This window comes from Kockiozyma suomiensis (assembly GCF_038497685.1).
Source record: "Kockiozyma suomiensis strain NRRL Y-17356 unplaced genomic scaffold V2V93scaffold_20, whole genome shotgun sequence".
NCBI lineage: Eukaryota > Fungi > Ascomycota > Lipomycetes > Lipomycetales > Lipomycetaceae > Kockiozyma > Kockiozyma suomiensis.
In genome coordinates, this window is record NW_027117683.1 from 118,203 (window position 1) to 145,666 (window position 27,464).

At 45.9% G+C, this 27,464-nt stretch overlaps 15 protein-coding genes across 15 annotated transcripts; 9 read left to right on the forward strand and 6 right to left on the reverse strand.

Moving 5' to 3' along the window:
- Positions 1–149: 149 nt before the first annotated feature.
- V2V93DRAFT_376543 (uncharacterized protein) lies at positions 150–1,023 on the reverse strand. Its single transcript, XM_066911777.1, has 2 exons — positions 797–1,023; positions 150–744 (listed from the first exon to the last, which is right to left on the reverse strand). The coding sequence occupies exons 1-2, from the start codon at positions 960–962 to the stop codon at positions 341–343; spliced, it is 570 nt and encodes a 189-aa protein (XP_066763071.1). The 5' UTR covers positions 963–1,023; the 3' UTR covers positions 150–340.
- Positions 1,024–1,483: 460 nt separating this feature from the next.
- V2V93DRAFT_376546 (peptidase S8/S53 domain-containing protein) lies at positions 1,484–3,427 on the forward strand. Its single transcript, XM_066911778.1, has 2 exons — positions 1,484–1,912; positions 2,007–3,427. Exons 1-2 carry the CDS (start codon positions 1,535–1,537, stop codon positions 2,982–2,984), a joined length of 1,356 nt encoding a protein of 451 aa, XP_066763072.1. The 5' UTR covers positions 1,484–1,534; the 3' UTR covers positions 2,985–3,427.
- A 260-nt stretch (positions 3,428–3,687) lies between these two features.
- Positions 3,688–4,877, forward strand: V2V93DRAFT_376549 (PQ loop repeat-domain-containing protein). Its single transcript, XM_066911779.1, has 2 exons — positions 3,688–3,834; positions 3,899–4,877. Exons 1-2 carry the CDS (start codon positions 3,814–3,816, stop codon positions 4,697–4,699), a joined length of 822 nt encoding a protein of 273 aa, XP_066763073.1. The 5' UTR covers positions 3,688–3,813; the 3' UTR covers positions 4,700–4,877.
- V2V93DRAFT_376550 (uncharacterized protein) lies at positions 4,829–6,905 on the reverse strand. The gene is made up of 2 exons (XM_066911780.1): positions 6,592–6,905; positions 4,829–6,529 (listed from the first exon to the last, which is right to left on the reverse strand). Exons 1-2 carry the CDS (start codon positions 6,810–6,812, stop codon positions 4,900–4,902), a joined length of 1,851 nt encoding a protein of 616 aa, XP_066763074.1. The 5' UTR covers positions 6,813–6,905; the 3' UTR covers positions 4,829–4,899.
- Positions 6,906–7,011: 106 nt separating this feature from the next.
- V2V93DRAFT_376551 (uncharacterized protein) lies at positions 7,012–8,640 on the forward strand. Its single transcript, XM_066911781.1, has one exon. The coding sequence runs from the start codon at positions 7,105–7,107 to the stop codon at positions 8,299–8,301; it is 1,197 nt and encodes a 398-aa protein (XP_066763075.1). The 5' UTR covers positions 7,012–7,104; the 3' UTR covers positions 8,302–8,640.
- V2V93DRAFT_137144 (mitochondrial outer membrane translocase complex, subunit Tom22) lies at positions 8,529–9,291 on the reverse strand. The gene is made up of 2 exons (XM_066906828.1): positions 8,843–9,291; positions 8,529–8,782 (listed from the first exon to the last, which is right to left on the reverse strand). Exons 1-2 carry the CDS (start codon positions 9,206–9,208, stop codon positions 8,756–8,758), a joined length of 393 nt encoding a protein of 130 aa, XP_066763076.1. The 5' UTR covers positions 9,209–9,291; the 3' UTR covers positions 8,529–8,755.
- Positions 9,292–9,472: 181 nt separating this feature from the next.
- On the reverse strand, positions 9,473–10,743 carry V2V93DRAFT_402238 (uncharacterized protein). The gene is made up of 2 exons (XM_066912600.1): positions 10,060–10,743; positions 9,473–9,990 (listed from the first exon to the last, which is right to left on the reverse strand). Exons 1-2 carry the CDS (start codon positions 10,730–10,732, stop codon positions 9,599–9,601), a joined length of 1,065 nt encoding a protein of 354 aa, XP_066763077.1. The 5' UTR covers positions 10,733–10,743; the 3' UTR covers positions 9,473–9,598.
- Positions 10,744–10,940: 197 nt separating this feature from the next.
- On the forward strand, positions 10,941–11,595 carry V2V93DRAFT_376556 (40S ribosomal protein eS25). Its single transcript, XM_066911782.1, has 2 exons — positions 10,941–11,343; positions 11,423–11,595. The coding sequence occupies exons 1-2, from the start codon at positions 11,043–11,045 to the stop codon at positions 11,449–11,451; spliced, it is 330 nt and encodes a 109-aa protein (XP_066763078.1). The 5' UTR covers positions 10,941–11,042; the 3' UTR covers positions 11,452–11,595.
- A 58-nt stretch (positions 11,596–11,653) lies between these two features.
- Positions 11,654–12,890, forward strand: V2V93DRAFT_376557 (A1pp-domain-containing protein). The gene is made up of 3 exons (XM_066911783.1): positions 11,654–12,307; positions 12,376–12,504; positions 12,602–12,890. Exons 1-3 carry the CDS (start codon positions 11,825–11,827, stop codon positions 12,641–12,643), a joined length of 654 nt encoding a protein of 217 aa, XP_066763079.1. The 5' UTR covers positions 11,654–11,824; the 3' UTR covers positions 12,644–12,890.
- A 104-nt stretch (positions 12,891–12,994) lies between these two features.
- On the forward strand, positions 12,995–17,635 carry V2V93DRAFT_376561 (uncharacterized protein). Its single transcript, XM_066911784.1, has 7 exons — positions 12,995–14,161; positions 14,231–14,812; positions 14,872–16,009; positions 16,068–16,261; positions 16,315–16,850; positions 16,921–17,020; positions 17,078–17,635. The coding sequence occupies exons 1-7, from the start codon at positions 13,136–13,138 to the stop codon at positions 17,564–17,566; spliced, it is 4,065 nt and encodes a 1,354-aa protein (XP_066763080.1). The 5' UTR covers positions 12,995–13,135; the 3' UTR covers positions 17,567–17,635.
- A 43-nt stretch (positions 17,636–17,678) lies between these two features.
- Positions 17,679–18,759, forward strand: V2V93DRAFT_376565 (synaptobrevin-domain-containing protein). Its single transcript, XM_066911785.1, has 3 exons — positions 17,679–17,950; positions 18,021–18,211; positions 18,278–18,759. Exons 1-3 carry the CDS (start codon positions 17,852–17,854, stop codon positions 18,333–18,335), a joined length of 348 nt encoding a protein of 115 aa, XP_066763081.1. The 5' UTR covers positions 17,679–17,851; the 3' UTR covers positions 18,336–18,759.
- Positions 18,760–19,242: 483 nt separating this feature from the next.
- On the forward strand, positions 19,243–20,072 carry V2V93DRAFT_376569 (60S ribosomal protein eL14). The gene is made up of 3 exons (XM_066911786.1): positions 19,243–19,495; positions 19,576–19,827; positions 19,939–20,072. Exons 1-3 carry the CDS (start codon positions 19,367–19,369, stop codon positions 19,987–19,989), a joined length of 432 nt encoding a protein of 143 aa, XP_066763082.1. The 5' UTR covers positions 19,243–19,366; the 3' UTR covers positions 19,990–20,072.
- A 143-nt stretch (positions 20,073–20,215) lies between these two features.
- V2V93DRAFT_376572 (kinase-like domain-containing protein) lies at positions 20,216–22,448 on the reverse strand. Its single transcript, XM_066911787.1, has 5 exons — positions 22,025–22,448; positions 21,657–21,964; positions 21,496–21,603; positions 21,196–21,444; positions 20,216–21,127 (listed from the first exon to the last, which is right to left on the reverse strand). The coding sequence occupies exons 1-5, from the start codon at positions 22,371–22,373 to the stop codon at positions 20,405–20,407; spliced, it is 1,737 nt and encodes a 578-aa protein (XP_066763083.1). The 5' UTR covers positions 22,374–22,448; the 3' UTR covers positions 20,216–20,404.
- Positions 22,342–25,662, forward strand: V2V93DRAFT_376576 (Aspartate/glutamate/uridylate kinase). Its single transcript, XM_066911788.1, has 5 exons — positions 22,342–22,657; positions 22,709–22,738; positions 22,789–23,591; positions 23,657–24,776; positions 24,840–25,662. Exons 3-5 carry the CDS (start codon positions 22,836–22,838, stop codon positions 25,439–25,441), a joined length of 2,478 nt encoding a protein of 825 aa, XP_066763084.1. The 5' UTR covers positions 22,342–22,657; positions 22,709–22,738; positions 22,789–22,835; the 3' UTR covers positions 25,442–25,662.
- V2V93DRAFT_376578 (Rad51-domain-containing protein) lies at positions 25,557–27,324 on the reverse strand. The gene is made up of 8 exons (XM_066911789.1): positions 27,084–27,324; positions 26,942–27,018; positions 26,817–26,884; positions 26,559–26,761; positions 26,297–26,505; positions 26,105–26,234; positions 25,957–26,052; positions 25,557–25,890 (listed from the first exon to the last, which is right to left on the reverse strand). The coding sequence occupies exons 1-8, from the start codon at positions 27,168–27,170 to the stop codon at positions 25,729–25,731; spliced, it is 1,032 nt and encodes a 343-aa protein (XP_066763085.1). The 5' UTR covers positions 27,171–27,324; the 3' UTR covers positions 25,557–25,728.
- Between the last annotated feature and the right edge of the window lie 140 nt (positions 27,325–27,464).

Consider the following 27,464-nt stretch of genomic DNA (forward strand, 5'->3'; position numbering starts at 1 on the left):
GAGAAGATAGGTTGCCGGGGATTACAGAAGGTACATACAAGAGATATACATATCTAAGATTGCATTAATTGGTAAATTTGTTTTTTTTGTGGTTAAGTGTTTACTGTATTATTTGTTGATGCAGTTTTAGTTGTATTGATTAAGATATTGGGTTAGATTTGCATTTATGTGAATTGATATGGAAATGGAGCATTTTTTTCTTTTTTTTTTTTTTTTTTTCATAAAATCTTCCTTTTTGTTTGTTCAGAGCGTTCACACTCTCTATTGTCTGCGTTTTTTGTTGTTATATTAAAGATTAATAGACTAAAACGAAACGTGCAAACGAATGAACAATAGTATGCTATTGCTGCGTGAGACGAAAGGCGTTTGCTGCGGCAGCTGATCTAGATAGTTTAGCATCGATAGCAACTAGTCGATCATCAATTTCAGCCCAGGCGAGATTTGTGCCGACTACTGATGTCGAGAGGATTCGATCGAAGAGGGCGATGGATCGGGATAATTGAGTTGCCACTTGAACTTTTAGACACGAGATTCTCGCGTTTAGCTGTGTGAGGTGCGGAGTGGTTGCTGTTATCAGAGAAGGGGAATGAGGGTGGTCGAGGACGCTGGAGACGGAGACGAGAGTCGCGAGTGAGGACGAGAGTGAGGTGATGTCGGAGGCATGCGCAAGAGCTATGCTTGCTTTAGTAGATAAATCAGATGGAGATTGTTGTTGGTCGGCCGATGAGGAGGTCGCAGGACTATCTGGATAAGTGTTGGTAGATGAGCAACGGAAACCCAACAGAGGACGCGTTACCAAGATCTATGACGCGTCGCAGGATGGGATATTGCGCGACAAGGGCGGCGAGAGAGGTATGCAGATGGGCAATCTGGTCGACCACTGGCTGCTGCTCAATTTCTGAGGAAGAAGATACCGCGAGAAGCTGCTCGAGACGTGCCAGACGGGCTTCGAGGGCGTCCATTTGTCTACGCTGCTGCTGCGATGCCAGCTGTCGCTGTTTACTTTTGAGGCCCACAGAAGCCGAGTACGAATGCACGTGATTGCACCGCGATTGCTGTCTCTCCCCCCCCTTTTAATTTATAATGGTGGTTAGGGCTTAAATGACTAAGCATTAAATCGGCGGCACGCATTTATGAATAGATGTGGTTTTCGGGTGGGATTGGAAGTAGACAGAGCACGGCATGAAGCAGCCGAACTTTGGTAGCAGCAGCAATACCTTTGATGCGCCGAACAAGGAGCCGATTGAGAAGGAGCCGAGCAGCGGAAGAGCAGCGCGATTTTGCGTGATAAGACAACAACTGCCCAGATCGGCTGATACCGCCGCAGCCCCGGCATATATGCAACGCTGCCTGCTCATTTGTGCTGTATGACGCACGTTATCTAGCTCGTCCCAAACACTGTTGCACTTATGCTCTCACCAGATAGCGCCCGCTATTAGTCTAGCCCTCGCTCCTCTTCCTCTCTCTCTTCCCCCCAAACCTCCCTCCGTAGCCATCCGCAGACCCCCCTTGAAGCATCCAGCCTCTCTGCACTATGAAGTTCTTCATCACAGCTCCGCTTGCTCTCGCTGCTCTTGCGACCGCTTTCGTCATCCCCAACTACGTTGCGGAGGCCGCCACCGGTGAGGGCGCACCCCTCCTCACCACCTCCACGGCTGCTGAGCACATCATTCCCGACTCCTACATCATCGTCTTTAAGGAGCACGTCGATGAGGCCTCTGCCTCTACCCACCACAGCTGGGTTCGCTCCGTCCACGACGTCGCCATGAAGAAGCGCGGCGTCGAGAACCCGTTCCTCGCGTCGGGTCTCGAGCACGGTCTTAAGCACGTCTACTCCCTTGCGAACTCGTTCAAGGGCTACTCTGGCCGCTTCGAGGCCTCCACCATCGACCAGATCCGTCGCCACCCTGACGTATGTATCTCTTTGTGTTGTGCTGCGGCCCTTTCTACTGCTGTCACTATCCATCATCGTTATCATTTGAGATACTAACCCCACATGCTTACAGGTTCTCTACGTCGAGCGTGACTCGATGGTGTATGCCTCCGAGCTTGCGACCGAGAAGAACGCTCCCTGGGGTCTTGCTCGTATCTCCCATCGCCCGGCCTTGAACTTTGGCACCTTCAACAAGTATCTTTTCGACTCTGAGGGTGGTGCCGGTGTCACTGCCTACGTTATCGACACTGGTATCAACGTCGAGCACGTTGACTTTGAGGGCCGCGCGCTCTGGGGTAAGACCATTCCCTCTGGCGACGTCGACGTCGATGGAAACGGACATGGCACTCACTGCTCTGGTACTGTTGCTGGTGCAAAGTACGGTGTTGCCAAGAAGGCTAATGTTGTTGCCGTTAAGGTCCTCAAGTCCAACGGCTCTGGCACTATGTCTGATGTCGTCAAGGGTGTTGAGTTCGCTGCTGAGTCGCACGCTGCCGAGGCCAAGGCCAACAAGAAGGGATTCAAGGGCTCAGTTGCCAACATGTCTCTTGGTGGTGGCAAGTCGCCCGCTCTCGACATGGCTGTCAACGCTGCCGTTGACATGGGCATGCACTTTGCCGTTGCTGCCGGTAACGACAATGCTGATGCTTGCTCGTACTCTCCCGCCGCTGCCGACAAGGCCATCACTGTTGGTGCCTCGACCCTTGGTGACGAGCGTGCCTACTTCTCGAACTACGGCAAGTGCGTCGATGTCTTCGGACCTGGTCTTAACATCCAGTCGACCTGGATCGGCTCTCCTTACGCTCTCAACACCATCTCTGGTACTTCGATGGCGTCGCCTCATATTTGCGGTTTGATGGCGTACTTTGTTTCGCTCCAGCCCGAGTCTGGCTCCGAGTTTGCCTCTGCTGTGCTTACTCCCGCCAAGTTGAAGGCTAACATGATCAACTATGCCACTCCTGATGTTCTCACTGGCATCCCCGCTGACACTGTCAACTTGTTGGTCTTCAACGGTGCCGGTGGCAACCTCTCCGAATTCTGGAAGAACTAGATATAAACTTAAGAAGTCTTGTTTTTCTTTTTTTTTTTTGTTTAACGTCTTTTGCTCTTGAGATGAGAACAAAGAAGGCATGGGTTTTTTAGTTGGTATTTGTATAATCGCATTTACGTTCGAATCTGATGTGCAAGAAAGAAATGGGATCCAGGGTTTTATTCTATTCCGGTCATTGAGCGGAGTGCTTTTTTTTTCTTTATTTCATATGGTTGATGTGTCTGCTTTGGGTTTTATTTATTTCTCTTCATTATTAATTACTACACAATGATGTCTTAAGTCTATGTACGGGATTGTTCTTTCTATGTATGAATCCAGGGCATGCTGAGATGGAGATGGAGTTATTATAATATTTTATATATTTTGTTGGTATGGTTGAGGGGTTGGGTATGGATCTGTTTTTATCTCTTTTGAATATACAATTGTTAAATTATGGGAAATAATCTGTCGTAGCGAGTAGGAATGTATATATGCTAAGCGGACCGATGAGGCGCCGCCAATGATGTCATCCCGCCCGCCACCGAACTCGGATATGCAGGAAGAAAGTAGCAAGGAAAAAGGCAGCAAAAAATTCCAAAGATATATACAAGACAGATAAAGAAATCTCAAAGAGAATGGAAATAATATAAAGAAGCATAAAATGTCTGTAAAAGACAGAAAAGAGACTATATAGGGTTTATTCCTTAATAGGAAAGAAGATCCAGTCAAGTATGTCACTGCGACGTCTTTCGGCGATTTATAGTTTCTAGTCTGGATATCAACAGCCAGTCGAGACCATGCTGCACTTTTCTGTTTTGTTGCCTTCCTATCAAGAGAAAACTATTAAAAAATGGCGGATCAAGACAATAAGGTATGTATAATACTTTTCTCTTGCTACTTGGTCTTGCTACTTCGTACTAATCAATGTAAAACAGACGGCTACAGTGCTCGGCATCATTGGCACCATTCTCTGGTGTATCCAGCTAATTCCGCAAATATACCAGAACTTCCGCAGAAAATCCACAGATGGACTGCCGGCGTTGATGATGCTACTCTGGGCTGGCGCCGGTGTTTTATTCGGGATGTATTTCATCGCGCAGTCAGCCAATATCTCGTTGCAAATCCAGCCGCAGATCTTCACCGCGCTATGTCTATTCACATACGCTCAGTGTCTTTATTACGGCAAACACTATCGAATCGGCAAGACGGCCGTTTACTGCGTCGTCGTTAGTATAGTATGCGCAGGACTACAAGTTGCGGCAGCGATTCCGATTCGCGAATCTCAGCTTTACAAATCTAATCCGTCGCCTTATTGCTGGCCGATTCTCATGATTGGGATCATGGCCGCCCTGTGTCTTGCCGGCGGCCTTATCCCGCCTTACTTTGAGTTAGCAAAACATAATGGTCAAGTTATTGGTATCTCGTTACCGTTCCTCTGCATCGACTCTTCGGGGGCCTTGTTCTCCTTTGCGTCGTTATGGTTCCCGCAGACAAAGGCTGATGGGTCGACAGCTGATACAGATTACCTTGGCATGGTATTATACTTAATCGTGCCGGCCATGGAGTGCGGTATTGTTACTTCTCATTTGCTGTGGTGGATTAGAATAGGCCGGCATCAGAAGAAAAATGATAAGCTAGAGGAGAAACAAGCTGATACGTTGTCGGATGTGGAAATGCAGTCCCAGACCAGACCTGTTTTTAGCGATGACGATGATGATGATGCGCATGAAAATTAACCTCGTTCATTAGATTTTTCTTTTATTGTATGCAATCAGTATATTTTTGGTTTGGAAAAAGGTCTCGGTCCTACTATTGATTCTTAAAAAGTTTGGAGTTTGTATGGGTGTTTCTGTATTATAGAATTACTGGCATTTTGGCATTAATATATCTTAATTATTCTCATCAAAAACAAAACCATAATCAAAACAATCATAACTCACGGACGATCACCATGTCGTCCAAACTCCTGCTCCCATTTCAGCAACTTTCGCGTAAGCCCATCCATCATCTCCAAACTAATCTTCTGAGTTCCAAACACTCCATCAATCTCATCCTGTCCCGCCTCTTCGGCCACTTCTTCTTCTTCTTCTTCCCCCCCTTCTTCCTCTTCTCGTTGTCCTTCCTCAATTTGGCCAATAACAACCACGGCAACCCGCTTCTTCATCCTGCTTTGCTCGTAGAGTCGTCGTCGCTCGTCTTGCTCCGTAGCCATATCGACCTGCGTACGCCCAATAAACTCAAGAATCGCTGCTACTCGCTTCCGCATCTCCGCCACGCTCGTCTTACTCTGTGGAATTCGTGGCTTTGAAGGCTTATCAACGCCATTATTTCCATGCGCGCCATGTGATGAGTTATCAGTGTCGTACGTGTTGTCGGCTTGCTGCGATACTGGTTGACGTTTTCGCGCTCGACGCCCGGAACCGCTCGATCTTGACAGTTCTTTGACCTCTGGTTCATTTGACTCGTCGGCGGCGATCTTAGTCGCCGCAGCAGTACCCTCAGATTCTGACTTTTCTTTATTCTGCTGTGGGAGTGATTGTTCTTCTTGTTCTTGCTGATTTGAATCATCCTCGCCTTGTTCCGCTTTGATATTCTTGGCATCGTCCTCTCCCCCTTCGTCAGCCTGCACAGACTCCTCGTCATTATTATTATTGATGTTATTAATTTCTTTATCGTCTTCGCGTCTGCGGCTTCTTTTCCGACTATTCCGCGCTCGTCGAGATCCCGGTGCCTCGTCGGCAGTCTCAGACGGCGATGGTGTAGTCCTTACTCGCTCGCGTCGACCAGCAACAGTCTTCTTTCGTATAGAATTGCTAGCTGATTTTATCCGTCGCCGCTCTGATCGCTCACTGGGTTCCTCCTCTTCCTCTGCCGCAGCTGCGACTTCTCCTTCCTCTTCCTCTTCTTCATCTTCGTCTTCTTCACCACGTTCTCCTTCTTCCTCTTCCTCCTCGTTATTTTCACGACGCAAGCGAGATCTCCCCTCGCTTTTCGGCTTAACTTCGCTATCTTCTTCCTCAGCCGACGCAGAGTTTGACTCAACAGACCGTCTAGAAGCAGTTGCGCCAGTCCGCCGCCGTCGGTACGCTCGCCGATCATCTCTGCCGCCATTGTCGTTGTTGCTGTTATTATTAGCACTCGCCACATCGTCGACTTCTTCATCGTCATCATACGCTTTGCGCTTCTTGCCGCGTCTCGCCCGACCAGACTTATGCACGTCGCTTTCGTCTGCCGAACCGCCTGCCGCCGCGCCATGACCTCCCGACTCGTGCGCGCTGGCTTCGAGGACGCTGCGAAGAACTTCTTCGAATGCCGAGTCGCGCGAGTTCATAGTTGAGCGGCGCTTATGAGCTTCAGCTGCTGCGGCTGCGGCTGCTGCGGCAGAGGTCGACGCTGACGCCGACGCCGACGTCGACGTCGAAGTCGTGGACGAGGTGCTATTCGAGGAGGTGTGTCTGCGCAACGATGATTCTGAGCGGGCCGAGCGTTGCTCTCTAGTTGGCCGTTCGCGCTCTTTTCGCGCTGGCAGATTGCTTTCAAGGAGAGGGATGTACTTAGACGTTCGTCTAATATAAATAGTTAGTACCCTTCTCGGTAGAAAATGGAGGCAAACAGATCAGCAACTCACCCAGACGGACGCACAACAATAAGGTGCAACTCTGGCCGACACTTTTCACAGGCATAATCGTCCGGCAAAGAATCGTCCGAGCCTATTCCGACACAGTATCCATGTTGCCAGACCTGGCATTTATCGCACTGGATAAAGAGACCAGAGTCGATGTCTGGATCGTCGGTCTGTAGCTCATCGTGGCCGCAGATACAGCGAGTGATTTCTGCTGGTGCATCCATGTTTCTCTTCTGCTTCAAATAAAACAATAAATATAATAAAAGAGAAGAGGAATCGCGCGAGAGCAGCAGGAATACAAACCAGATTCAAGAGATGGACAAGCTGTGAGCAGCGCATACAAAGTTGTCGACCGACGGAGATTGGTTACCCGGCCTTTTTCTTAGTCTTGGGCCGAATACTGAGTGTATTCGACATACATTCTTTTGTCTCAACTATCTCTTTCTCATTTTTTCTTGTCGTTCCTATCCTTCTTTTCTTTTCTCCTTTTTCCTCTTCTCTTATTTCTTTTTTGCAATGGTGCGTCCAATCCTGCCGCTGCCAAAGCTCCGCCGTACTCGTCCGCCGCAGATAAACGACCTTCTACCTCCTCCTCCTACCCCTCCTGCGCCGTCGCTCTTCCGACTCCCGCTCCTGTTCCCCATCGACAACGCAGACGAGAGAGAGTGCTTTGACAACACTGATGAGTCTCTTGACGACGACTCCGTGGGCGGCGCTGGCTGTGCGTGTGCCTGCGAATGCGACGTCGGCACGAAGAAGAGGAAGATCCCGGGCTCGCTGCGGCCCGTCTTCTCCACTTCTTCCTCTACTTCTGCTGCTCACTCTGTAGCAGCATCTAAAGAACAACATCTCGATCAGTCGTCGATATTGTATCTTGCAGTACGCAGACGGCGGGCAAGGAGACGGCTGCGCGCGCGTTTCGGTTCTCGTCTCTATTCACCAAAAAGCCCCACGGGGGCCTCTGAGGTATTTCTAAGCTCGGCCTCGACATGCTCTTCTTCTTCCTCTTCTTCTTCTTCTTCTACATATCCGTCTTCTACTTGTTCTTCTTTGTCATCCTTAAATTCTTCTGCGCCGTCTCTTGCTTCATTCTCGTTCTCGGTTGCTTCGCCGGTATCTGCTGCTATCGAGTTCCGACGAAACCTACTCACTTCCACGCCACCTGCTCTATACTCCTCGTCTGCTGCTCAGCCTGCTCCTACATCTACATCTGCGACTGTACCAACCTCATCCTCATTGACAGTAGATGCTGATGTACCGCATACGCCTCGTCGTCAGCGTCGTATTCGCCGCCCGCTTCCCCGCCGCGATCCGAATTCGCCCATCTGGATCTGTCAATTTTGCGAATTTACAGATATTTTTGGAGAACCTCCTGTTTACCTTATGAGTCTTTACGATGTTAATGAACGCCGTGAGCGAAAAATCAAAGCTGAGAGACGAAGATTACTTGAAAAGGCGAAGATGAAGGGCAAGAAGAATCGGCATGCGGCTGCTGCTACTAATACTGCTATTAGTACCACTCCTGTTGTCAATGATGAGCAAGAACAGCTTCCTACTCCTTCACCCGAACCGTCTAATGATCCGCAGATAGCTTCTCGGATCGAATATGAGGGAGAAGGAAAAATGTATCCGCGGCAAGAATCTGCGCCAAAGTCGCGGAAAACGGTGGCACAGAAAGCGAAGCGGCAGCAGCGGCAGGCTCATGTGGTTTGATTTTGATGTACAGTTCGTACTTCATTTTTTAAAGCATTTGTCTATGTTTTGTTTTTCATTCATTTTGATTTGCATCGTAATTGTTTTTAAACAGTCATTTTATCATTTCGGTTTTGTTGCTTGGTTTTCGTCATAGTTTATCGGATTCTGCTTTTTATAATTAGTACTCGCACTTGCATGCTATTTGTGCGTTTCGGGTGTTTTTTTCTTTTTGTGTTTTTGTTCTAGAGATTAATATTTCAGTCTAAAGTATTATAATTTTGTGGCCTTTTTCTTTTATCCTTTTATATTATCCTTGTATTTTTCTTTTAATCGGATTGGTATTTTTCGCACCCAAAATTTACTTCAATTACGAAGAATATGTTCAATCACTTTTTTTTCATTTACCTATTGTTCTCGTATATTACACACTGTACCTTCAATCTCATTCAGCCAACGCAGAAAAACCGCGGTTTTACAAGGCAGCACCGGGAGCAATAATCTGTGTTTCGAGTTAGTATCACAGTTGTTCACAATTATGAACAGCGAGCTAGATACGCACCTCACTAGACTCTTGAGCCTGAGTCGACAAATCCTGCCGTGAACCACCAGCGTTACTGGCAAGTAAAATAGCCAAGGGCGAAGCGAAAAACAGGGCAGAAGTAGTAACGATCCATCCGGCTTTGAGAGTCCATTCTACCGCCCCAACAGATTTCGTGGCAAAAGAAGAGAAATACGGTCGATACTGAGGCGGGACGATCTCCTTGAGCGCAATGATGCGTTCGGCTAGAGTCTCGTCTGCGTAATTGTCCGAGTCGTCAGAGATGATGGATTCGTTGTCTGAAATGTCGGAGTAGTCCTCGTCGCGGTCTTCGTAGGGTGCTCCGGCTTTTTCGTCTGTAACGCTGACTGGTGTGATTTGAACCATTGCTATTTATTGGGTTGTATATTTATAAATATTTGAAGATATGTATGAGAATATTTAATATGAAAATATAAGCAAAGATTGTTTGTTGACAAAAGAAAAGGATGAGGTAGGTTTTGCGTAGGTCAAATATCGTGGACGGGAAAAATTGTCCCAACTCGCAAAACCATCAAGTTTCTGACGTCAGATTGTATGAATTGATATTTGATATATATCTAAAAGCAGTAGTAATATACTGAAGAAGTTGTAAAAGGGATAAAATATATGGCTATTATTATTTTGATTATTTGGTTATTTTATTTATTTATTTCTCTACTTATTATTGTAATCTCGTCATATCATTTGTCACCTTCTATCTTACATTTTCGATTACATTTTCCTAGTCAGACACTGCTACTCAGGCCACTGGCTCTCAGCAAAAGTAATCAGTCTTTTCACAGCCGTAAGCCATTTCCTGGTTCGTTCATCACTCATAATATGCGCGATCTGCTGAGACTTGGCCAATCCTGTCTTGCGATTGTCGCCGTCGCCTGTAATCCGTTCCCGCGCACTACGCGCGTGAATACCAACAGCAGTGACACCGATAGGCCAGGCCGCATTTCCGATACTCAGCTTGAGGTAGCAGTCGTTGGCATCGCGGTAGCGCTTATGCTGCATATGGGAAATTAATGTGGCTAGTCGAGGTCGAATGTCGTTGTGGAGGCTCTTGTGCTCGAGCCGGCTCAGCAGTGGACCAAGATTGGTCTTTGTCTGTTCAAGAGTTGCGAATGCTTGCTCTGGTGTGTCTAGACAATTTTTTTTGTCAATTCAATTCAGTGAAGTTTATGAGCACAAAATAAAGAATAAGGACTCACTTTCTCGGCTGAGGAGCATTTTCTCCCACTCTCGGAGCAGATATCGGATATACTTCTCTATCTGCATATTAATCTTGTCCTCATCATCTAAATGATCTTCCTCAATCACCATCTCAACCTCAGCCAGTCGCTGCTCAGGCGTAGCTGACTTCTTTGCTGCTCTCGTCTCTGCGCGAAGCAATCGTCGAATACGCTCCTCGCGCGACTCGTCAAACAGCCGCGCAGGCTCTTGAACTTGCCTCAGTCTCTCAACAAGTTGCTCTTCGCTCGCATTTTCAAGTTCTGCAGTCTTTGAGCTTTCATCGTCCTTTTTATCGATATTCTCAAGCAACTGCCCACCTTTCTTGCTCTTCTTTACCCGTCGTTCCTGCTCTTCAAGTTCCTCCTGAGCCCGCTTCCGCGCAAGATACTTCTCCGCAGCCTCAACGCGCTTCTTCTCTCGTCGCTCCTCCTCCTCTTCCTTTTCACGCCTGCGCTGCTCCTGCTCGAGCTGTCGTGCGCGCTCGCGCTTATCTTGCTCTTCGCGGTACTGCTTCGCACGCTGGGCCTCGATATCTGCACGACGCAGGTATTTTGGCGGGTCTGCCGACGTCGATGCCGATGAAGCCTGCGCAGATACAGCCGCGGCTTTCTTCTTTGCAATCTCTTTCGCAAGCAGCGCCGAGAGATCCATTTCGTCGGCGGCTTGCTGCTCTATACCTGGAGCGATGAACATGAGCATCCGTGATGTCATGTGACCATTATAATCACGTGAAATATGTAGGGCTATAAACGTGACTAGTCATAGGGTAAAGAGCAGTCACGTTGGAGTCAGGGGTGAGACATGAGCCTTTTGAGTAGTTTGCTGCTGGACCTTGGTTTCTGATAGCAGCACACCACCGAAAGTGAGTATCAGAAGTTTTAGTATATCATTACAGTATATATACATATAATATATATATATGCCGTATATAAATCATACGAAATACTAATATCTTTACAAGATGCCACCAAAAACACCCACCAAGTCAAAGGCGGCCACCGCTGCCGCGGCCACGAGCAAGAAGACCAAGAAGAAATGGTCAAAGGGAAAGGTCAAGGACAAGGCCCAGCACGCCGTTACTCTCGACCAGCCGACTTACGATAAGCTAATCAAGGATGTCGCGACGTACAAACTTGTTACCGTCTCGGTTCTCGTCGATCGGATGAAGGTCGGTGGCTCGGTCGCTCGCGCTGCTCTCAAGGAGCTCGAGAAGCGCGGCATCATCAAGCCGGTTGTGAGCCACAGCAAGCAGCTCACTTACAGTATGTTGACAATGATATTTTTTGAAATCTGCCATGGCTTCAGGAATCAGCATTCTAACCGCTTCTTTTCACACTCTAGCTCGCACCGTCTCGGTCGCCGACGAGTAATCGCTCAAACGCACTCACAAAAGTAAAAATATGGGTTTCTTTTCATCATGGGATCATGTATCTAGTCAGCAAGCTTATCTGGGTGGATTCTAGCTCTTCAGGAGCTTGCATTTCTTTGTATAAATATATCTCTAGGCTCTATGACAATCTGCTCCTTTGAATTCTCCTCTTCTATTTGAGAGTAAAGCGTATTGCGTTTGTAGTTGTTGTATACCTTCTCTGGTACCTATCCTACTTTATAGATTATCATATAGGTGCCACTTGTAGGGTTGCCTGACCGATATGTACCAGTCCCAATCTCCTTTCCAACTTCTCTACTGATGTCCACACACACGATTCAAAACAGGCAGTTATAAAAACATACACATTCAGCATGTCACGGCAAAAACTATTGACTCTTTCTGATATTCGCACCCTCGCGCAGATCTACGCCCAACAGACACACTCAATCTCTCTTGCACCATCACATCCCCGCCGTCCGCCAGATCAGACTCTCAATAGCAAAATCTCGTTCCTCATAGCCGACATCACCCAGCTCTCAATCGACGCAATCGTCAACGCGGCCAACTGCTCTCTTCTCGGTGGCGGCGGCGTCGATGGGGCAATCCATCGTGCCGCGGGACCGAAACTGTTGGAAGAGTGTCGGACTCTCGGAGGCTGCGACACCGGTGACGCAAAGATTACTGCCGGATATTCATGTCCTACCAAGTATATCATACACACCGTGGGCCCAGTTTACTCTTCTGGCCGCGGATCGACTATGAGCAAGTTGCTCGCCAGTTGCTATACGCGATCTCTTGAGGTCGCTGTCGAGAATGGAGCACTATCGATCGCGTTCCCGTCCATTAGCACAGGTGTATGTATTCCTTTAATCAATTGTCTATTGAGGAGATAATGCAACTCATCATAACGAGAGCTTCACAGGCCTACATGTATCCTATCGACGACGCAGCTTTGGTAGCTGTCGGTGCCGTCCGCTCATTTCTAGAAACCGCTAAAGGACAGGCGATCGAACGCGTTATCTTTGCATTATTCAGTCAATCTGATGTGGAGGTGGGTCTCATTTAATTCGCTCTAACAGACATATTGTTGCTATCATTCGGTGCAGTCGAAGAATCCCCAACAAGTGTTCACTAACATGTTCTTGCAGGTCTATCAGAGAGCCATACCAGTATTTTTTCCTCCAGCTTGATTTGAATTTAGTAATTGATGATCTTTCTGTGATTTTATTTGCCATGCTGTCAATTATCCTTGTGACGATGAACAATCGGCAACGTAGTGGCAATATCATGCGTCAAATCTTCTTTTATCGTCAAAAATCAGCGATTTTTCATTTAGTGGTTATGCTTTGTGCATACGAGGATGAAGTATAAAAGAACCATAATGATTTATTGTCAATACTATCTCTTATCTGAAATGCTACCTTTTTATAAAACAAATAGTAAATTATTGTAATTGAAATGCACTACCAACTATTATGGGTATTAACACGCCTACGCGTTATAAACTTTGCCCCGCTTTGTTTAGATTTTTCCCAACTCTTATAAGCCTCCCCCGAACGACCCTGCATCTTACAAATTCAGGAACCATTCTTATTGTTGCGAAATATTTATACGAGCGAAAAAAACAGGATCTAGTACAGATTATGCGAACAAGTACCAGCAAATAAGTGCAATTACGACAAATGGTGCAGTCTGACGAGAACGCGCCGACAACTTATCGCGTATTACCTCTTAGTGTGCACAAAGGGAGCAGTTCCCAGTCCGAAAGTCTGCCGCAAGCGTCGAATCAATGCGCACTTACTGATTTAACCAATACTCCTCTGCGAAATGAAAGCGATTTGGTGACATTACCGCGTAGGCAGCGTGCAGTCACTGATGGAGTACGCGAGAGTGTTGCGCGTCGTCGTGTGGCGGGATCAGTATCTTCGTCGCCCGAGGAGAGCGTAACATGGGCGAAGTTGCCGTACGCTTTACTCTCATCAGATCCTGATCATCAAGCTTTGATTGAGAGCTCATCGCCTACTGTTGACAACTCTGACGTGTTGCGAGCAGCAACAGCAGCAACAACAGTAGAAGAGGACACGGGCACACCAACGCCTACGGCTGATCCCGCAACTGAACTGCTAATGCGGTATAACGCACACTGGAAGCTCGGTCAGAGTCCAAGTAAGAATGCGCATAGAAGACGAGCAATAAGTTGTGATCCCGAATGGCCGATTTCACAATATCGAAAGCGCAGACGGAAGAATATTCCGCAGATGACCGAGACGTCTGACATACTAGTTCAGTCTCAAGCTGAGCAGACTGCGCCGGTTGCTGATGCTCCTCTACAACTCAATGATAGTCACGCTGATGAGGAAGAAGATTATTTTGGTGGCAGTGACGATGACGATTTTGACTTAGCTTATCTTGATCAAGTAGAGGCCACACTTGCGACACAGGCTAAGCTTTTGCCGGATAAGCCGGAGATCAAAGAGTCTCATCATCCAGAGCCAGATGCTGCAACTGCCAGGATTGATAAAGACCAGGACAGTGGCATAAGCGTAAATGCAAATGAAACAGATATTTCAAACATTGTCAAAACAGAAATCAAGCTAGAAGGTTTTGACGACGATTTCTCAGATGAAGATTTTGATCTATATGAAGTCGATCAGCTGATGACACAGCTGGAAAAACCAAAAAATGGTCCTATCTTATCGCAATCTACAGTATGTTTTTGGCATTCCTTTTTTATTATAGTGTTTCTCAGAGGTGCTAATATGTGCATTGCATCTTAGACTCGTACAAGAAGATACCACCGCTTCACGGTCGCCGAGGTAGCAGACGGTCAGTACCTAAGCAAACAAAAAATCAAACCTGAACGACGACTTACCGTTTCTGAATCACAGAGCGCAGTTTGCATGCTAGTGCTCCTTCGCGATGACTGGGCAGATTCGTTTGTGGCAATTGGCGATGTTGTCAATGTCATTGGCGCATTTGATCAGACTGGACAATGCGTAATTGACAAAGATCGAGGTCTATTAATTACAAATCCCGATACCCTTGTTCCTATTACAACCGTGTCGCAGTCCTTTGACTGCAGTAGACGTGCGGTGCTAATGCAGCGAGTCAAGAGCCCTATGGAGGTAAATACCGCTACCGCTTATGGTACTATTGTCCATGAACTATTTCAAGACTGCATGATGAATTCGAATTTTACCAGAGAATTTATGGATGAGACGCTTAAAGGGATAATTTCTCGGAATATTGAAACGCTGTTTTTCGTTATGGAGCCTTTAGATCGGGTCTGGGCTCATGTCAGGAAGAAGTATCCCTTGATTCAGTCATGGGCTGAGAAACATGTACATTTTCTCCGAAAAGTGAGTGTCATTACTCGTTAGTTTATTATTTTTCGTGAAATGGCTAACTCTCTGGATAGTATGATAAACTTGCAACAAGCAATATAAATATCGTAGATATACTTGATTCCGAAGAGGCAATCTGGTCACCAATGTACGGTTTGAAAGGAAGTATTGATATGACTATATCCGTCAAGACGGGCGGTCAGCAGCAGCAAATAGATGCGCGCACAATGCCATTTGAAATCAAAACCGGAAAGCAAAGCCAAATAGCTAATCATCGCGCTCAGACTATTCTGTATACTCTATTATTGTCTGATAGATATGATATGCCAGTTATACAGGGAATCCTCTACTATTTGGATTTCTCGGAAGCAATTTCTGTTCCAGTCATGAGGCTTGAAATTGGTGCACTGATTAGAGGACGGAATTACATCGCTCAAGGGTCTAGAGATCCCAATTTACCGATTGCGTTAACGAGAGACACTGGTCGGTGTAACTCGTGCTTTTCGGTGAAGCCATGCTTTCTTTTTTTCAAAGCAACGGATGGAGACAGTTCAAAGCTTGCAGAAACAAATTATGAGATTATGACGGCACATATTGGGGAGACGGAGAAGAAGTTCTTGTTGCACTGGGATAAACTGCTGACGATGGAAGAAAAAAATATGGCTAGGTTCCGCAACGAGCTCTGGCTTATGAGCGATATTGATCGTCAAGCAATGGGACGATGCTTTGCATCTCTAAGAGTTGACTCTAGAAGTAAGACCGATATCGATGGACAAGTCAGCAAGAAAATTGATTACAAACTATCGCGAGTAATCAGTCAGTCAGACACAAATTCGTTTTTTAATTCGCAGATTAATATCGGTGAGCCAATTTTGGTCTCGGACAATCTCGGACACATAGCTTTAGCAAGCGGGATATTGAAGGCCATAGGACCAGACTGGATTGCAGTTTCGGTTGACCGTGAGTTTGATTCCAAGGATCGAGTAGCGCCATTAAAAGATATTCGATACCGAGTTGACAAAGACGATTTTAGCAATACTATGTTATTTATAAGGAATAATCTCATACAGCTTTTGATGCACGAGAATAGTGAGCAAAAAAGAAGATTGATTGTGAACCTTGATATTCCAAAGTTCATAGCGCCACCGACGTTGCCAGATCTAGGCGGATTGAACATAGATCAAAAGAAAGCTGTTAAGCAAGTTCTAGCAGGTTTGTGGAATCTCCGCACTTCCTTTCTTTCAGTTCACTAATAGCAAGTGTTATGCAGCTCAGGATTATGCGTTGATTATGGGAATGCCTGGCACTGGCAAGACGACAACAATAGTTCGAGTTATCGAAGCGCTACTTGCACAAAACATGTCAATTCTTTTGACTTCGTACACGCATACGGCTGTTGACAATATTCTTCTCAAAATCAAGTCTAGTGGAGCTAGCGTGTTGCGACTTGGGCCGACGGGCAAGGTAGGTGAACTAGTGACGGTAACAGGTTATTAATTGAGCTAATGTGGCGATAGATACATCCTGAGGTGAAGAAGTTTGTAATCACTCAGTCCGATTTACCGGATAACTTTGGCGATTTGCGAAAATATTACTTTGACTCGCAGATAGTTGCGACGACGTGCTTGGGTATTGGCAATCCGTTGTTTACAAAGCGACGATTTGACTATTGCATTATAGATGAGGCGTCACAGGTGACTTTACCGGTGTGCATTGGCCCGTTGCGGTACGCGGATCGGTTTATACTGGTTGGCGATGATTATCAACTGTCGCCATTGGTGAGGGATAAGAAAGCGAAAGAAGGCGGACTCGATGCAAGTTTGTTTAGGACGCTTTCGGAGACGCATCCGGGGGCTGTAGTAACGCTTGAGCATCAGTATCGGATGTGTGAGGAAATTATGACGCTGTCGAATGAACTTGTGTATGCGGGGAAGTTAAAGTGTGGATCGGAAACAGTAGCTGCGCAGAAACTTGCAGTGCGAGATCAACTTAATTGCGGGGCGGAATGCGGAGCCAGAGATGAATGCTGGATCCGAGATTTATTGAGAGAGCAGTGAGTATTTTCATGAGGTAGCTATTGCCGGTGAAGCTGAAGAGAAGCTAACTTGAGTGTAAAATCGCAGGGTCAAGGTAGTATTTGTGGATACAGACGGTATTCCGGGACAAGAAGTAGTGAAAGGTGACCGTGTGCAGAATGAGGTGGAGGCAACGATGGTGCAGCAGGTATGTATAGAATAGAAAACTAGGCAAGAGAAACGATGCTAACTATGGATGATGCAGATGACAAGGGCGCTGCTCCGGAGTGGTGTATCAGAGACGGATATAGGAATTATCTCAATTTATCGAGCGCAGTTGAAGTTGATAGGACAAGGTCTAGAAGAGTTCAAGAGCGTTGAAATGCAGACTGTTGATAAATTCCAAGGGCGCGACAAAGAATGCGTGATCATATCGCTTGTGCGGTCGAATTTGGAGAGTAAGGTGGGAGATTTGCTTACAGAGTGGAGACGACTGAATGTGACGTTTACGAGAGCGCGGAGTAAGTTGATTATTTTTGGGTCGCGGCAAACGCTGAAGAACGTGAGTATGCTTGAGCGGTTTTTCAGCCTTGTGGAAGAGAAAGGGTGGATATACGCTGCAAAAGCAGGTGCACACGAGATGCATGGAGGAGGACAGACGAAGAGGGAGAAAGAAGGAGAGAGTACGGTGTCTAAGCGGCGGATGGCCGAGTCGCGGCCAGTGCTACGAGACATTGTGAACGAGTTGCGATAGAGAATGTGTATATATTAAATTGTCTATCTTTGATATATCAGAGGAATGAAGATCAATTATATAAATAAATGATGTTCAGTGTGTATTAGGAGAGGTTTTGCTAGCTGCGCCACACCGCCACCGTCGGGCGCGGTTCGCGGAGCGAGCGGGCAGAAAGTAAATAGACAGCTGCTCTCTGTTAACACATACCCCTGGCTTTAGTACTCTCTGCTGCTCCTCCCTCGCCTTCTGCTAATCTTTCCTCTTCCTTTCCTATCTTTTCTTTTATTCTTAATTCTTTTATCGATGGCGTCCGGCACGACCCCGTACGATCCCTACGTGCCATACGATTCGCCGGCTGCGTCGAGCAATGGCGGCCCCAGCAAGACCGCGGCCATCCAGGCAGTATGCATCCCACTTGTTTGTCGATGACTGGCGCTGTACTGACGATTTCTTTTTTTCTTTCTGCTTTTAGCAAATTGATGATACGGTCGGGATCATGCGCGACAACATCAACAAGGTTGCCCAGCGCGGTGAGCGCATTACCGACCTGCGCGACAAGACTGACAACCTCGTCGTCTCGGCACAGGGATTCCGACGTGGAGCGAATCGCACACGGAAAGCCATGTGGTGGAAGGATATGAAGATGCGGATGTGTCTGATTGGGTATGTATTTCTATCTCTCATGGATTGAATTGTGTTGCATGAGCTGACTTGCGCTCTGTCTTGTAGTGGCGTTATCGCTCTTATCCTCATCATCATCATTCCAGTCATTATCCATTTTACTTGATCTTCCGCTTGATCTCTACAATCGTTTCCTGTCCTTTTAATGATTTATATTCATGTCCCCATATAATGTACTATCCGTCCCCGACGATCTACCTGCTTGCAATCAGTCTATCTTGTGAGAATGAATACGAAGGAGGCTGTGTTGACCGCACAAAGATTGCTTATTCTGCGTTTTCTACGAAATTCGCTTGTTCATTGGTTGATCTATTTTTGCTTTATAGTATTTGCCTGGATTTATATGTGTTCTGTAGTGGTGTTTTTTATTTTATTTCTTTTGCCGTTTCTCTCTCTTTTTCTCTCGATGTAGTATATGCTCTTGCAACACATGAAATATGTGTATTTTCTGCTTTGCTTTTCATCCATATTGGTATTAATACATTGTCTATCTGTATTTTTATATATATATTTAGTATCTACAACTAGAACACATACATTCCAAGTTCAAGAAGTACGACTTTTAATAAGCTGCTCGATAAAACATGCATCAGAAGTAATTTAGTCGCATATTGCCAATACTCCGTAGCGAGATTAGGCAATAATCTCAGAGTTAAAGGCTCTCAATCGCAAATTATCTCATCATATTGTCATGTATATCAGAAATCAGAAAAGAGCTCTTTTTTTGCGAAGCAAGGATTGAACTGCTTCAATCTGTGCCATCTTTTGCTTGAACGAGGAAGATAGTTGTTGACGCTTGTAGCATATTTATTAGTAGTAGTAGTAGTATAAGTGATAGTAATATAGAAACAAAAACACAAGTAAATAGCGTCTGCTCGTCAGATACAATACTCCAAAAATATAAAAAATCTATTTCCATCCTAGTCTCCAGAGACGCGCTTCGGTGAGCTTTAAGGGGTTGGTGTAAACATAGGGTACAACCCTACAATCTATTATTTGTGACTGCGATATTGACACTGGCTCTACTCTCAGAGACTGGCTTCACGAACACTAACACTGCTCGTCCATATTCACACAATCAACACCTATCAATTCCCTCCTTATATTCCTCTTCCTCCTCACATATCGTCCCTTCCAATGGCTGAAGTTACCTCCGTTCAGGGCCCTCAGTGGCGTCTTGTTGAGACCGGCCGTATTGTTCTCGTCACAAAGGGTCCTTCCGCCGGAAAGCTCGCCGCCATCGTCGAGATCATCGACCACAAGCGTGTATGTCTTTGCAAGCTCATTCAAATGAAGACAACATCAACAGCTGCAGCAAACAAAAGCTAATCGTTTTTTTTTTACAGATCCTTGTTGACGGTCCCACTTCTGGCGTACCCAGACAGGCTCTCAGCCTCGCTCACGTCACCCTCACTCCTCTCGTCATCGCAAAGCTTACCCGTGGCGCCCGCAGCACCGCCCTTACCAAGAAGTGGAACGAGTCCTCCATCGATGAAAAGTGGGCAAAGAGTGCCTGGGCCAAGACGATCAAGAGCCGCGAAATAAGATGGGGTCTTTCGGATTTCCAGCGATTCCAGGTTTTGATTCTCAAGAAGCAGGTATGTGTCATTTATTTCTCTAAAAGACTTGTTGAATTATTATCTCTCGATCATCTTGTTCTTGAGCACCTTAATTCAAAAAATAATTTGCAGTACTAACTTTTTCATTAGCGACGGTACGAAGTTAAGAAGGCTTTGGCTAAGGCAAAAAAATCGGCGTAGATTGGCATTTGAGTTGATGAGTTGTGTACAGTTATTAATCTAAAGATCGTTGTATTTGCGAAATAAAAAAGTCCATATGATATTTTTTTTCACTCTAGTAGTCGACAATGATTCTCACTTCAATCTGGTTTTAATCAAAACACAGTCTTTATTTTAATAATTATCGAGAAGACTACCGAGGTTTATGGCTTACTGAAAACACAGAATGATAATCACAGGAATATTTGTTGAAGGTTCAAGATAATAATTATATAACTATCTAGAATTCGATAAAGACCGTATATTTGCTACTACGAATCACTCTAATATTACTACGACAAGCTGAACCACAAATCGATCCGAAACCCGTTAAAACTGACCTCTCTTCTCTTCTGACGCTTCTCTAGCAAAATAAATTGCCACAAAAGATAACGAATTATAGCATAGTTTGAAAATCGATATCTTGCGCTCTTCTACGTCGATCACTACTTTCATTCAATTGTTGATCTTCAATAATAGAGAGCGCTTTCGAGTGCTTGAATGTAAAGCCAATAAATGCTCCACGATTTATCTGCTCTGGTCTGTCGGCAAGCATCTCGAGCTGTGCCTGCTTATCATGGACTTCTTTATATTTTGCCATATCTTCTTGGTTTGAGAAATCATCAAAGTAGCCTGCATCGACTTCAGAATCCAGCTGAGGAATAAAAGGGGGCTGGGTGCGTCGAACGTTAGGCCAGTCTACTTCACTGAAATAAGGATGATTATGGATCTCATGAATCGAGCGCAGCCTATCGGACCGACTTGCAACCAACTTGGTCAACAGATCCCAGGTGCGATCACTGAAAGCATACTGCTTATTATCATATATAGGACGTCGAAAGACTTCCTTCCAACATCGCAAGTTCGTGTAGGTTTCATTCATATTTGCTCCAGCAAAAGGGGGATATCCGCAAAGAGTCTCAAAGAGCATGCAACCAAGAGACCAGTAATCAATGGTATAATCATATTGCTTTCCTTCAAGGACTTCGAGGGCCATGTAGTCAGGTGAACCTACAATGGAGCTGGCATAACTCATGTCCTTCTCACGTAGCGAACGATAGAGGCTCTGCCGCTCGTTAATAGTTCTATGGTGAACACGTGTGCTCTTAACAGCGTCAAGCTGTATAAAATATTGTTAATAAATGGAAATAATTGATATAAAAATATATAAAGGAAAAGTGAACGTACTTTGATACGCATGCTTTCGACACGGTCATTGCTGAGAGTACCAGCAGACAATCCAAAATCGGTCAACTTGATGTGACCAGAAGCGTCAATCAAGAAATTTTCGGGTTTGAGATCGCGGTGAATGTATCCCAGCTTGTGCAGACTCTCTACTGCGCAAAACATCTCAGTAATATAAAATCTAGCATGCCGTGGGCTGAGAACGCCGGTATTGTTGAGCAATGTGCGATAATCTCCACCGGGGACATATTCCTACGTGTCATTAGATAGGAAAGAACATGAAGCTTGCATAAAGACACTAACCATGGCAAGGTATATATTTTCTGGATCCTGGAAGGCATAAAGCAGCTTGACAAGCCAGGGTGTGTTGGCCGCGGTAAGAATGTCACGCTCGGTTAAAACGTGTCGGATCTTGATAGTTGTTAGCGTAAGAAGGACAGAATCAAGAACAATCGACTACACACTTCATCGAGCTTGAAAAGCAAATTTTTCTTCATGACCTTCAAAGCACAAATTTCTTTAGTATCTGATTTGCGGGCGAGGTATACATGTCCATAGCCACCCTGGCCGACCTGCGTCAGGATATCAAAATCGCCGTAGCGCAATCTGGTGCGACGTTTACGAAGATACGCACGCTCGCGGCCACTGTAAGATCTCCATTGCTGTTGCTGCTCTGAGGAAGGAAGGGTTTCAGAAACTTGCTTGAATCTCTGAAGACGGAGCTGGCGATTGTGGATATAGGTCAAGAGGTCAAAGTAGTAGTCGAGGAAGACTGTCATAAAGAGAAATTAATAACGAGATAAGGGAAGAGAAAAAAGTAGAAAAAAGGTACAAATTTGAGAAGCATTGACGAGGCGCTTGGTTTTCGGATCGTTGAGCTTTTTCATTTCTTCTGCTGACAACCCGGTTGAACGAACGGAGCGAGAAAGACTTTGACGGTCGACGGCGGAAGGGGAGCAAGAGTCTTTGGTATCGTCGAGGCGAATAACAGAGGTTATGTCGTCATGATTCTCGTCAAGAGTCGAAAGCTTTGGCACAGAGGAGGCTACATAGAGACCCCCAATGGACTTTGAGATGTTTTCGACCGCCGAGTTCTCGGAGGCGCGGTCGGGAGAGCGTTTCGGGGAAGGCGAGCGACCGCTGGCGAATAAATTGCGGGAGGGGGAAAATGATGCCGCCATTTGAATAAAGCTCAAAAGTAGCAGTAAAAAAAGAGGAGAGAAAGAAAAAGAGAGAAGGGAGGAGATCAAAATATGAGAGAGAAGAGGGCGATGTGAGTGACGAGCGGCGCAGTGTTTTGTAAACAAACAAGCCACAGTAAAAGCCACGGTGGCATAGTTGAAGCATATTTTAAATAGCGAACAGAGAATGACTGTTCGAGGTCATAGCAACTGCCCCAAAGACGCTGTGAATACAAAAAGATGATACAGTATTTTATTTATTAATGTCACCAGATAATAGTGTAGTAAGTCATTTTTCCAAAAAGGGCAAAAGCAACAGAATTAACGCTTCACAGTAATATTAGTCATTGATTAGTCATTGATTAGTGAGAAACTTTGCCAATGAGAAAAAGGTTCATTTGCTAATGAGAAAAAGGTTCTCGACCTCTTCTTTTTTTCCTCCTTCTTTTCAGCAACTCCAAAATGATCCTTCGAAGAGCCCGACTCCTTCTGAACACTCGTGTATTTGGTTCAGTTGCCCGACTTGGCCTGCGTTATAACTCGACGCGCTCGACTGTCGTCCAGCTACTAAACAATATCGGGTCGAAGCGAGAGGTCGAGCAGTATCTGCGTTACTTCACCTCTGTCGACTCTCAGCAGTTCGCCGTCATCAAAGTCGGTGGTGCAATTATCACCCAGAATCTCGACGAACTTGCCTCGTCGCTTGCGTTCCTCAACCACGTCGGCCTCTTCCCCGTCGTCCTTCACGGAACAGGGCCTCAGATCAACGAGATCCTTGAGGCAGAGGGCGTCGAGCCAGACTACATCGATGGCATTCGCATCACCGACAGCAAGACCATGAGCGTCGTTCGCCGCTGTTTCCTCGAGCAGAACCTCAAGCTCGTTGACGCACTCGAGAGACAGGGTGTCCGCGCCCGCCCCATCACTGGCGGCGTCTTTACCGCAGACTACCTTGACAAGGACAAGTACAAGCTCGTCGGCAAGATCACAAAGGTTGACAAGACTCCCATCGAAGCTAGTATCCGTGCTGGCGCTCTTCCCATCCTCACCAGTCTTGCAGAGACCGATGATGGTCAGATTCTCAACGTTAACGCTGACGTCGCCGCCGGTGAGCTCGCAAGAGTCATTGAGCCTCTCAAGATCGTATATCTCAACGAGAAGGGAGGGCTTATGCATGGCGAGACTGGCGAGAAAATCTCTGTCATCAACCTTGATGAGGTACTATTTCCCCCATTCGGTCACTGTGTCCTGATCTCTCTATTAATTTCTCTTTCTTATATTAGGAGTATGAAGGTCTTATGAAGCAACCTTGGGTGAAGTATGGCACAAAGCTAAAAATCAAGGAAATTCACGACCTCCTCATGCAACTTCCGCGTTCCTCCTCCGTCGCCATTATCTCGACTGGTGACCTCCAAAAAGAGCTTTTCACCGATTCAGGCGCCGGGACGATGATCCGTCGCGGTTACAAGCTCCTAACTCGCAATTCTGTCGCTGAATTCCCCGACTCCTCGCTCGAAACTACCCTTCTCAAGCACCCATCCTTCAATAACGAGCCGGTAGCAGTTAAATCATACATCTCCTCCACGCTCGAAAATGCAAACTTCACGGCATACGCTGACGAGCCTTTTGAAGTCCTCGCTATTGTATCAGAGTCTGATGACGGCATCCCTCTTCTCGACAAGTTCGTCGCCTCCAAAGATGGCTGGCAAAATAACGTTACCGAGAACGTTTGGTCGGCTGTCCGAGCCGCTAACCCGTCGCTGCAGTGGACCGTATACGAGAACGACGATCGAACTTCTTGGTTCTTTGATCGTGCTGATGGCTCTTTTGTTCACAACGGTCAGATTTTGTTTTGGTATGGCGTTGACTCTCCTGACCAGATCAAGAGCCTCATAAAGAGATTTTCGTCTTCAACCTTGTCCCCCCAAACGACAACTTCTTCGTCTGGCCGTACTCAGTCGCAGCAGACTCGTCAGTTCTCAACATCTACACGACCAAATATCAAGCCAGCGGCTCAGCTCAAATCTAAACGAAACTATGCAACCAACACTAAATCCTCGAAAATTGCCCTCATTGGCGCTCGTGGTTACACGGGTAAGGCCCTGATTGACCTCATCAATGGACACCCAAATCTTGAGCTTGCATACGTTTCATCGCGTGAACTCAATGGCAAAGATGTTACCGACTACACAAAATCTAGTTTGAAGTATTCTAATCTGCAAGCTGAGGATGTCGCGCGGATTGAAGAGAATGGGGAAATTGACGCCTGGGTTATGGCTCTGCCTAACGGCGTGTGCCAACCTTTTGTCAATGCGATTCAATCTGCCGAAAACAGCAGAAGCTCTATCGTTGATTTGAGCGCTGACTATCGCTTCAATGACTCGTGGGCTTACGGTCTTCCTGGTATGTCGTTCTTTTTCAGCATCATTACGAATAAAAATTTAGTACTAATTCTTTCATTTATAGAGCTCGGAGATAGAGAGGCCATCTCGCAGTCTAAGACGATTGCAAACCCTGGCTGCTATGCCACCGGCTCCCAAGTCGGACTTGCACCACTTATTCCCTTCGTCGAGGGCCAACCCACTATTTTCGGTGTCTCTGGATACTCTGGAGCCGGAACCAAGCCTTCTCCTAAGAACGATGTCAGCTTTCTCAGCAATAATCTTATTCCTTACTCGCTGACTGACCATATCCATGAGCGTGAGATATCGACTCATTTGGGAAATCAAGTGTCTTTTATCCCTCACGTTGCCCAATGGTTCCAGGGTATCACCCTCTCGATTTCAGTTCCGCTGTCTAAGCGACTTACCGCGCGGGATATCAAGACTCTCTATGAAGAAAAATACGCCGGTGAACCGCTCATCTCTGTGACTTCTGAGATTCCACTTGTCAAGGATATCGCGGGAAAGCACGGTATTGTAGTAGGTGGATTTGGCGTGCATTCTACGCAACCTAGAGCTGTTGTCGTTTCTACTATCGATAACCTTTTGAAGGGCGCTGCTACGCAATGCTTGCAAAACATTAATCTTACTCTTGGCTATGATGAGTTTTTGGGTATCCCACTATAAGCGAGTTTTTCTTTGTTAGGTTTGCCAAAAATGTTTCAAGTAGAATGGTTGCCAAAGTTATTGTATAGACCGTGTTGAGAGAAAAAAGTTTATGTTTTACTTTTCGTCTTTTTTTGTTCTTGTCTGTTTACTTGCAAGTGTCGTAGATTTCAGTAATATACAAGCTAATTAAAAATTCAATATCATCGCTAGTTTTCACTCATAGTCTACCATAATAAAACATATCTCCTTACGCATAGCAAATCCACAAAAAGTAAAATACAGATCTGTCGACAAGCAAAAGCAAACTACTCGTCCTCGTCTTTGGGATCGCCAATACCATCTTCATTGATCGTGAACACACAGTCAGATTCTGGAAGGCATGGCGAATCGTAGATCTTGCATATGCGTTGTTCTGCGCGACCCTTTTTGAGCGATAAACGAGTCGTAGAGGAATGCGCCAAGATGTTCTAAATCGTAAAAGCTTAATTGTCAAGTCATATAAAATAAAAAATTTAACAGGGGGATAGACATACGCCTCCGATTGGTTTCTTAGGATCTGGATTATACATACTAGCCATTCCGTCCACCTGAGCAACCACTTGATTCGTAATCACAACAGCAATTCCAAACTGAGCTCACGTTAGTAATTCTCTATGAAGAAGCGCAAGGCAGATTGCTCACCTCGTCAGCCAGTCTCTGTAATGTTCTGAGAAACTTCGCAACGTGCATTTGTCTAGCTGATAGCTCACCGCGACCACTAAAGTCGGTTCTGTAGAGAGCCATAATACTATCAACAATCAGAATCGAGAATCTATAAACTGTCAGTAAGCATGCTCAAGAGAGAGAAGTCAAAAGCTAAAATCAATTGCTCACCGAGAATTTGCCATCAAAGAAGCGGCCTGGTTAAGCAACTGTAGCTGATGATCGGCATTATATGCCCTGGCATATGCAACATTGTCGAGAACTTCCTGACCGTTGAGGCCGAATCGCTGCGCGATGGAGAGGAGTCGGACCGGACGAAAAGTTCCCTCGGTATCGATATATAGGCATTTACCTTCGCCGCCACCCATGTCAATCGGAAGCTGTACTACTTGGTCAGTAATAGCTCATATCACCAGCATGTGCACAAACATACCTGACAAGTCACTGCCAAAGTATGGCAAATCTGACTCTTTCCAGTTCGGAACTCGCCAAAAATCTCAGTAATAGAGCCTGTCTCTATACCACCAGCAAGAAGAGTATCAAGATTCTTTGATCCAGTAGTAATAGATATAAGTTCACTTCTTCGCTGATGATATTCGGTAGCAGTAGTGAAGCCCATTGGCACCATCTTCGAGGCTGGACGCAGAGTTAGCTACTATAGACCAGTAATAGCATATGATTACTAGCTCACCTTCGGTCAAAAGTTTGTCGGCTTTAGCTTCAGAAATACCCTTGATAGCCAATAACTGGCGTTTAGGACTATGAGCGGTGTCAGCAAAGATAGCACATCGTTGAAAATGTTTGATATGTGCCTACGTATATGCGATAGACTCGACGGTGTTGAAGCCCGCTTCAAGAATTTTTCGCAGATCTGATGCGGTAATGCCTCCTCCCTATAGCCCATATCAGCATTTGTATTGTTTCAAAAATAAATCATTGCAGGTTGATAATTGAATACCTCCAGATTGGACAAGGGGGTGGGCCCTCCTACTGCTGCCTCCTCGCCACTGTAATCTTCTAATGCGGTGCTATGCTGAGATGCCATGATCGATTCCGCAATAGCTTCAAGTTTGCACAGTCTACTATACCAAAACAAAATGATATATTAGTCTTCGCGAGGTGTTAATACAGAGCTGGAGAAAAACAGCGCAAAATTATTTGACTGGTCAAATAATTCCGCGGGATTGAGACTTGTGAAGAGCGCGCGCAAACAACAACAACAGCAATACGCTTGACGCGTGAGTGACTCCAAATCACGTGAAATAAGTTTGAACTCTATTGTCAAAACACCTAACCCTCTGACGCGTCAACAAGTCGTATCTGTTCATTTGTTGCCAAT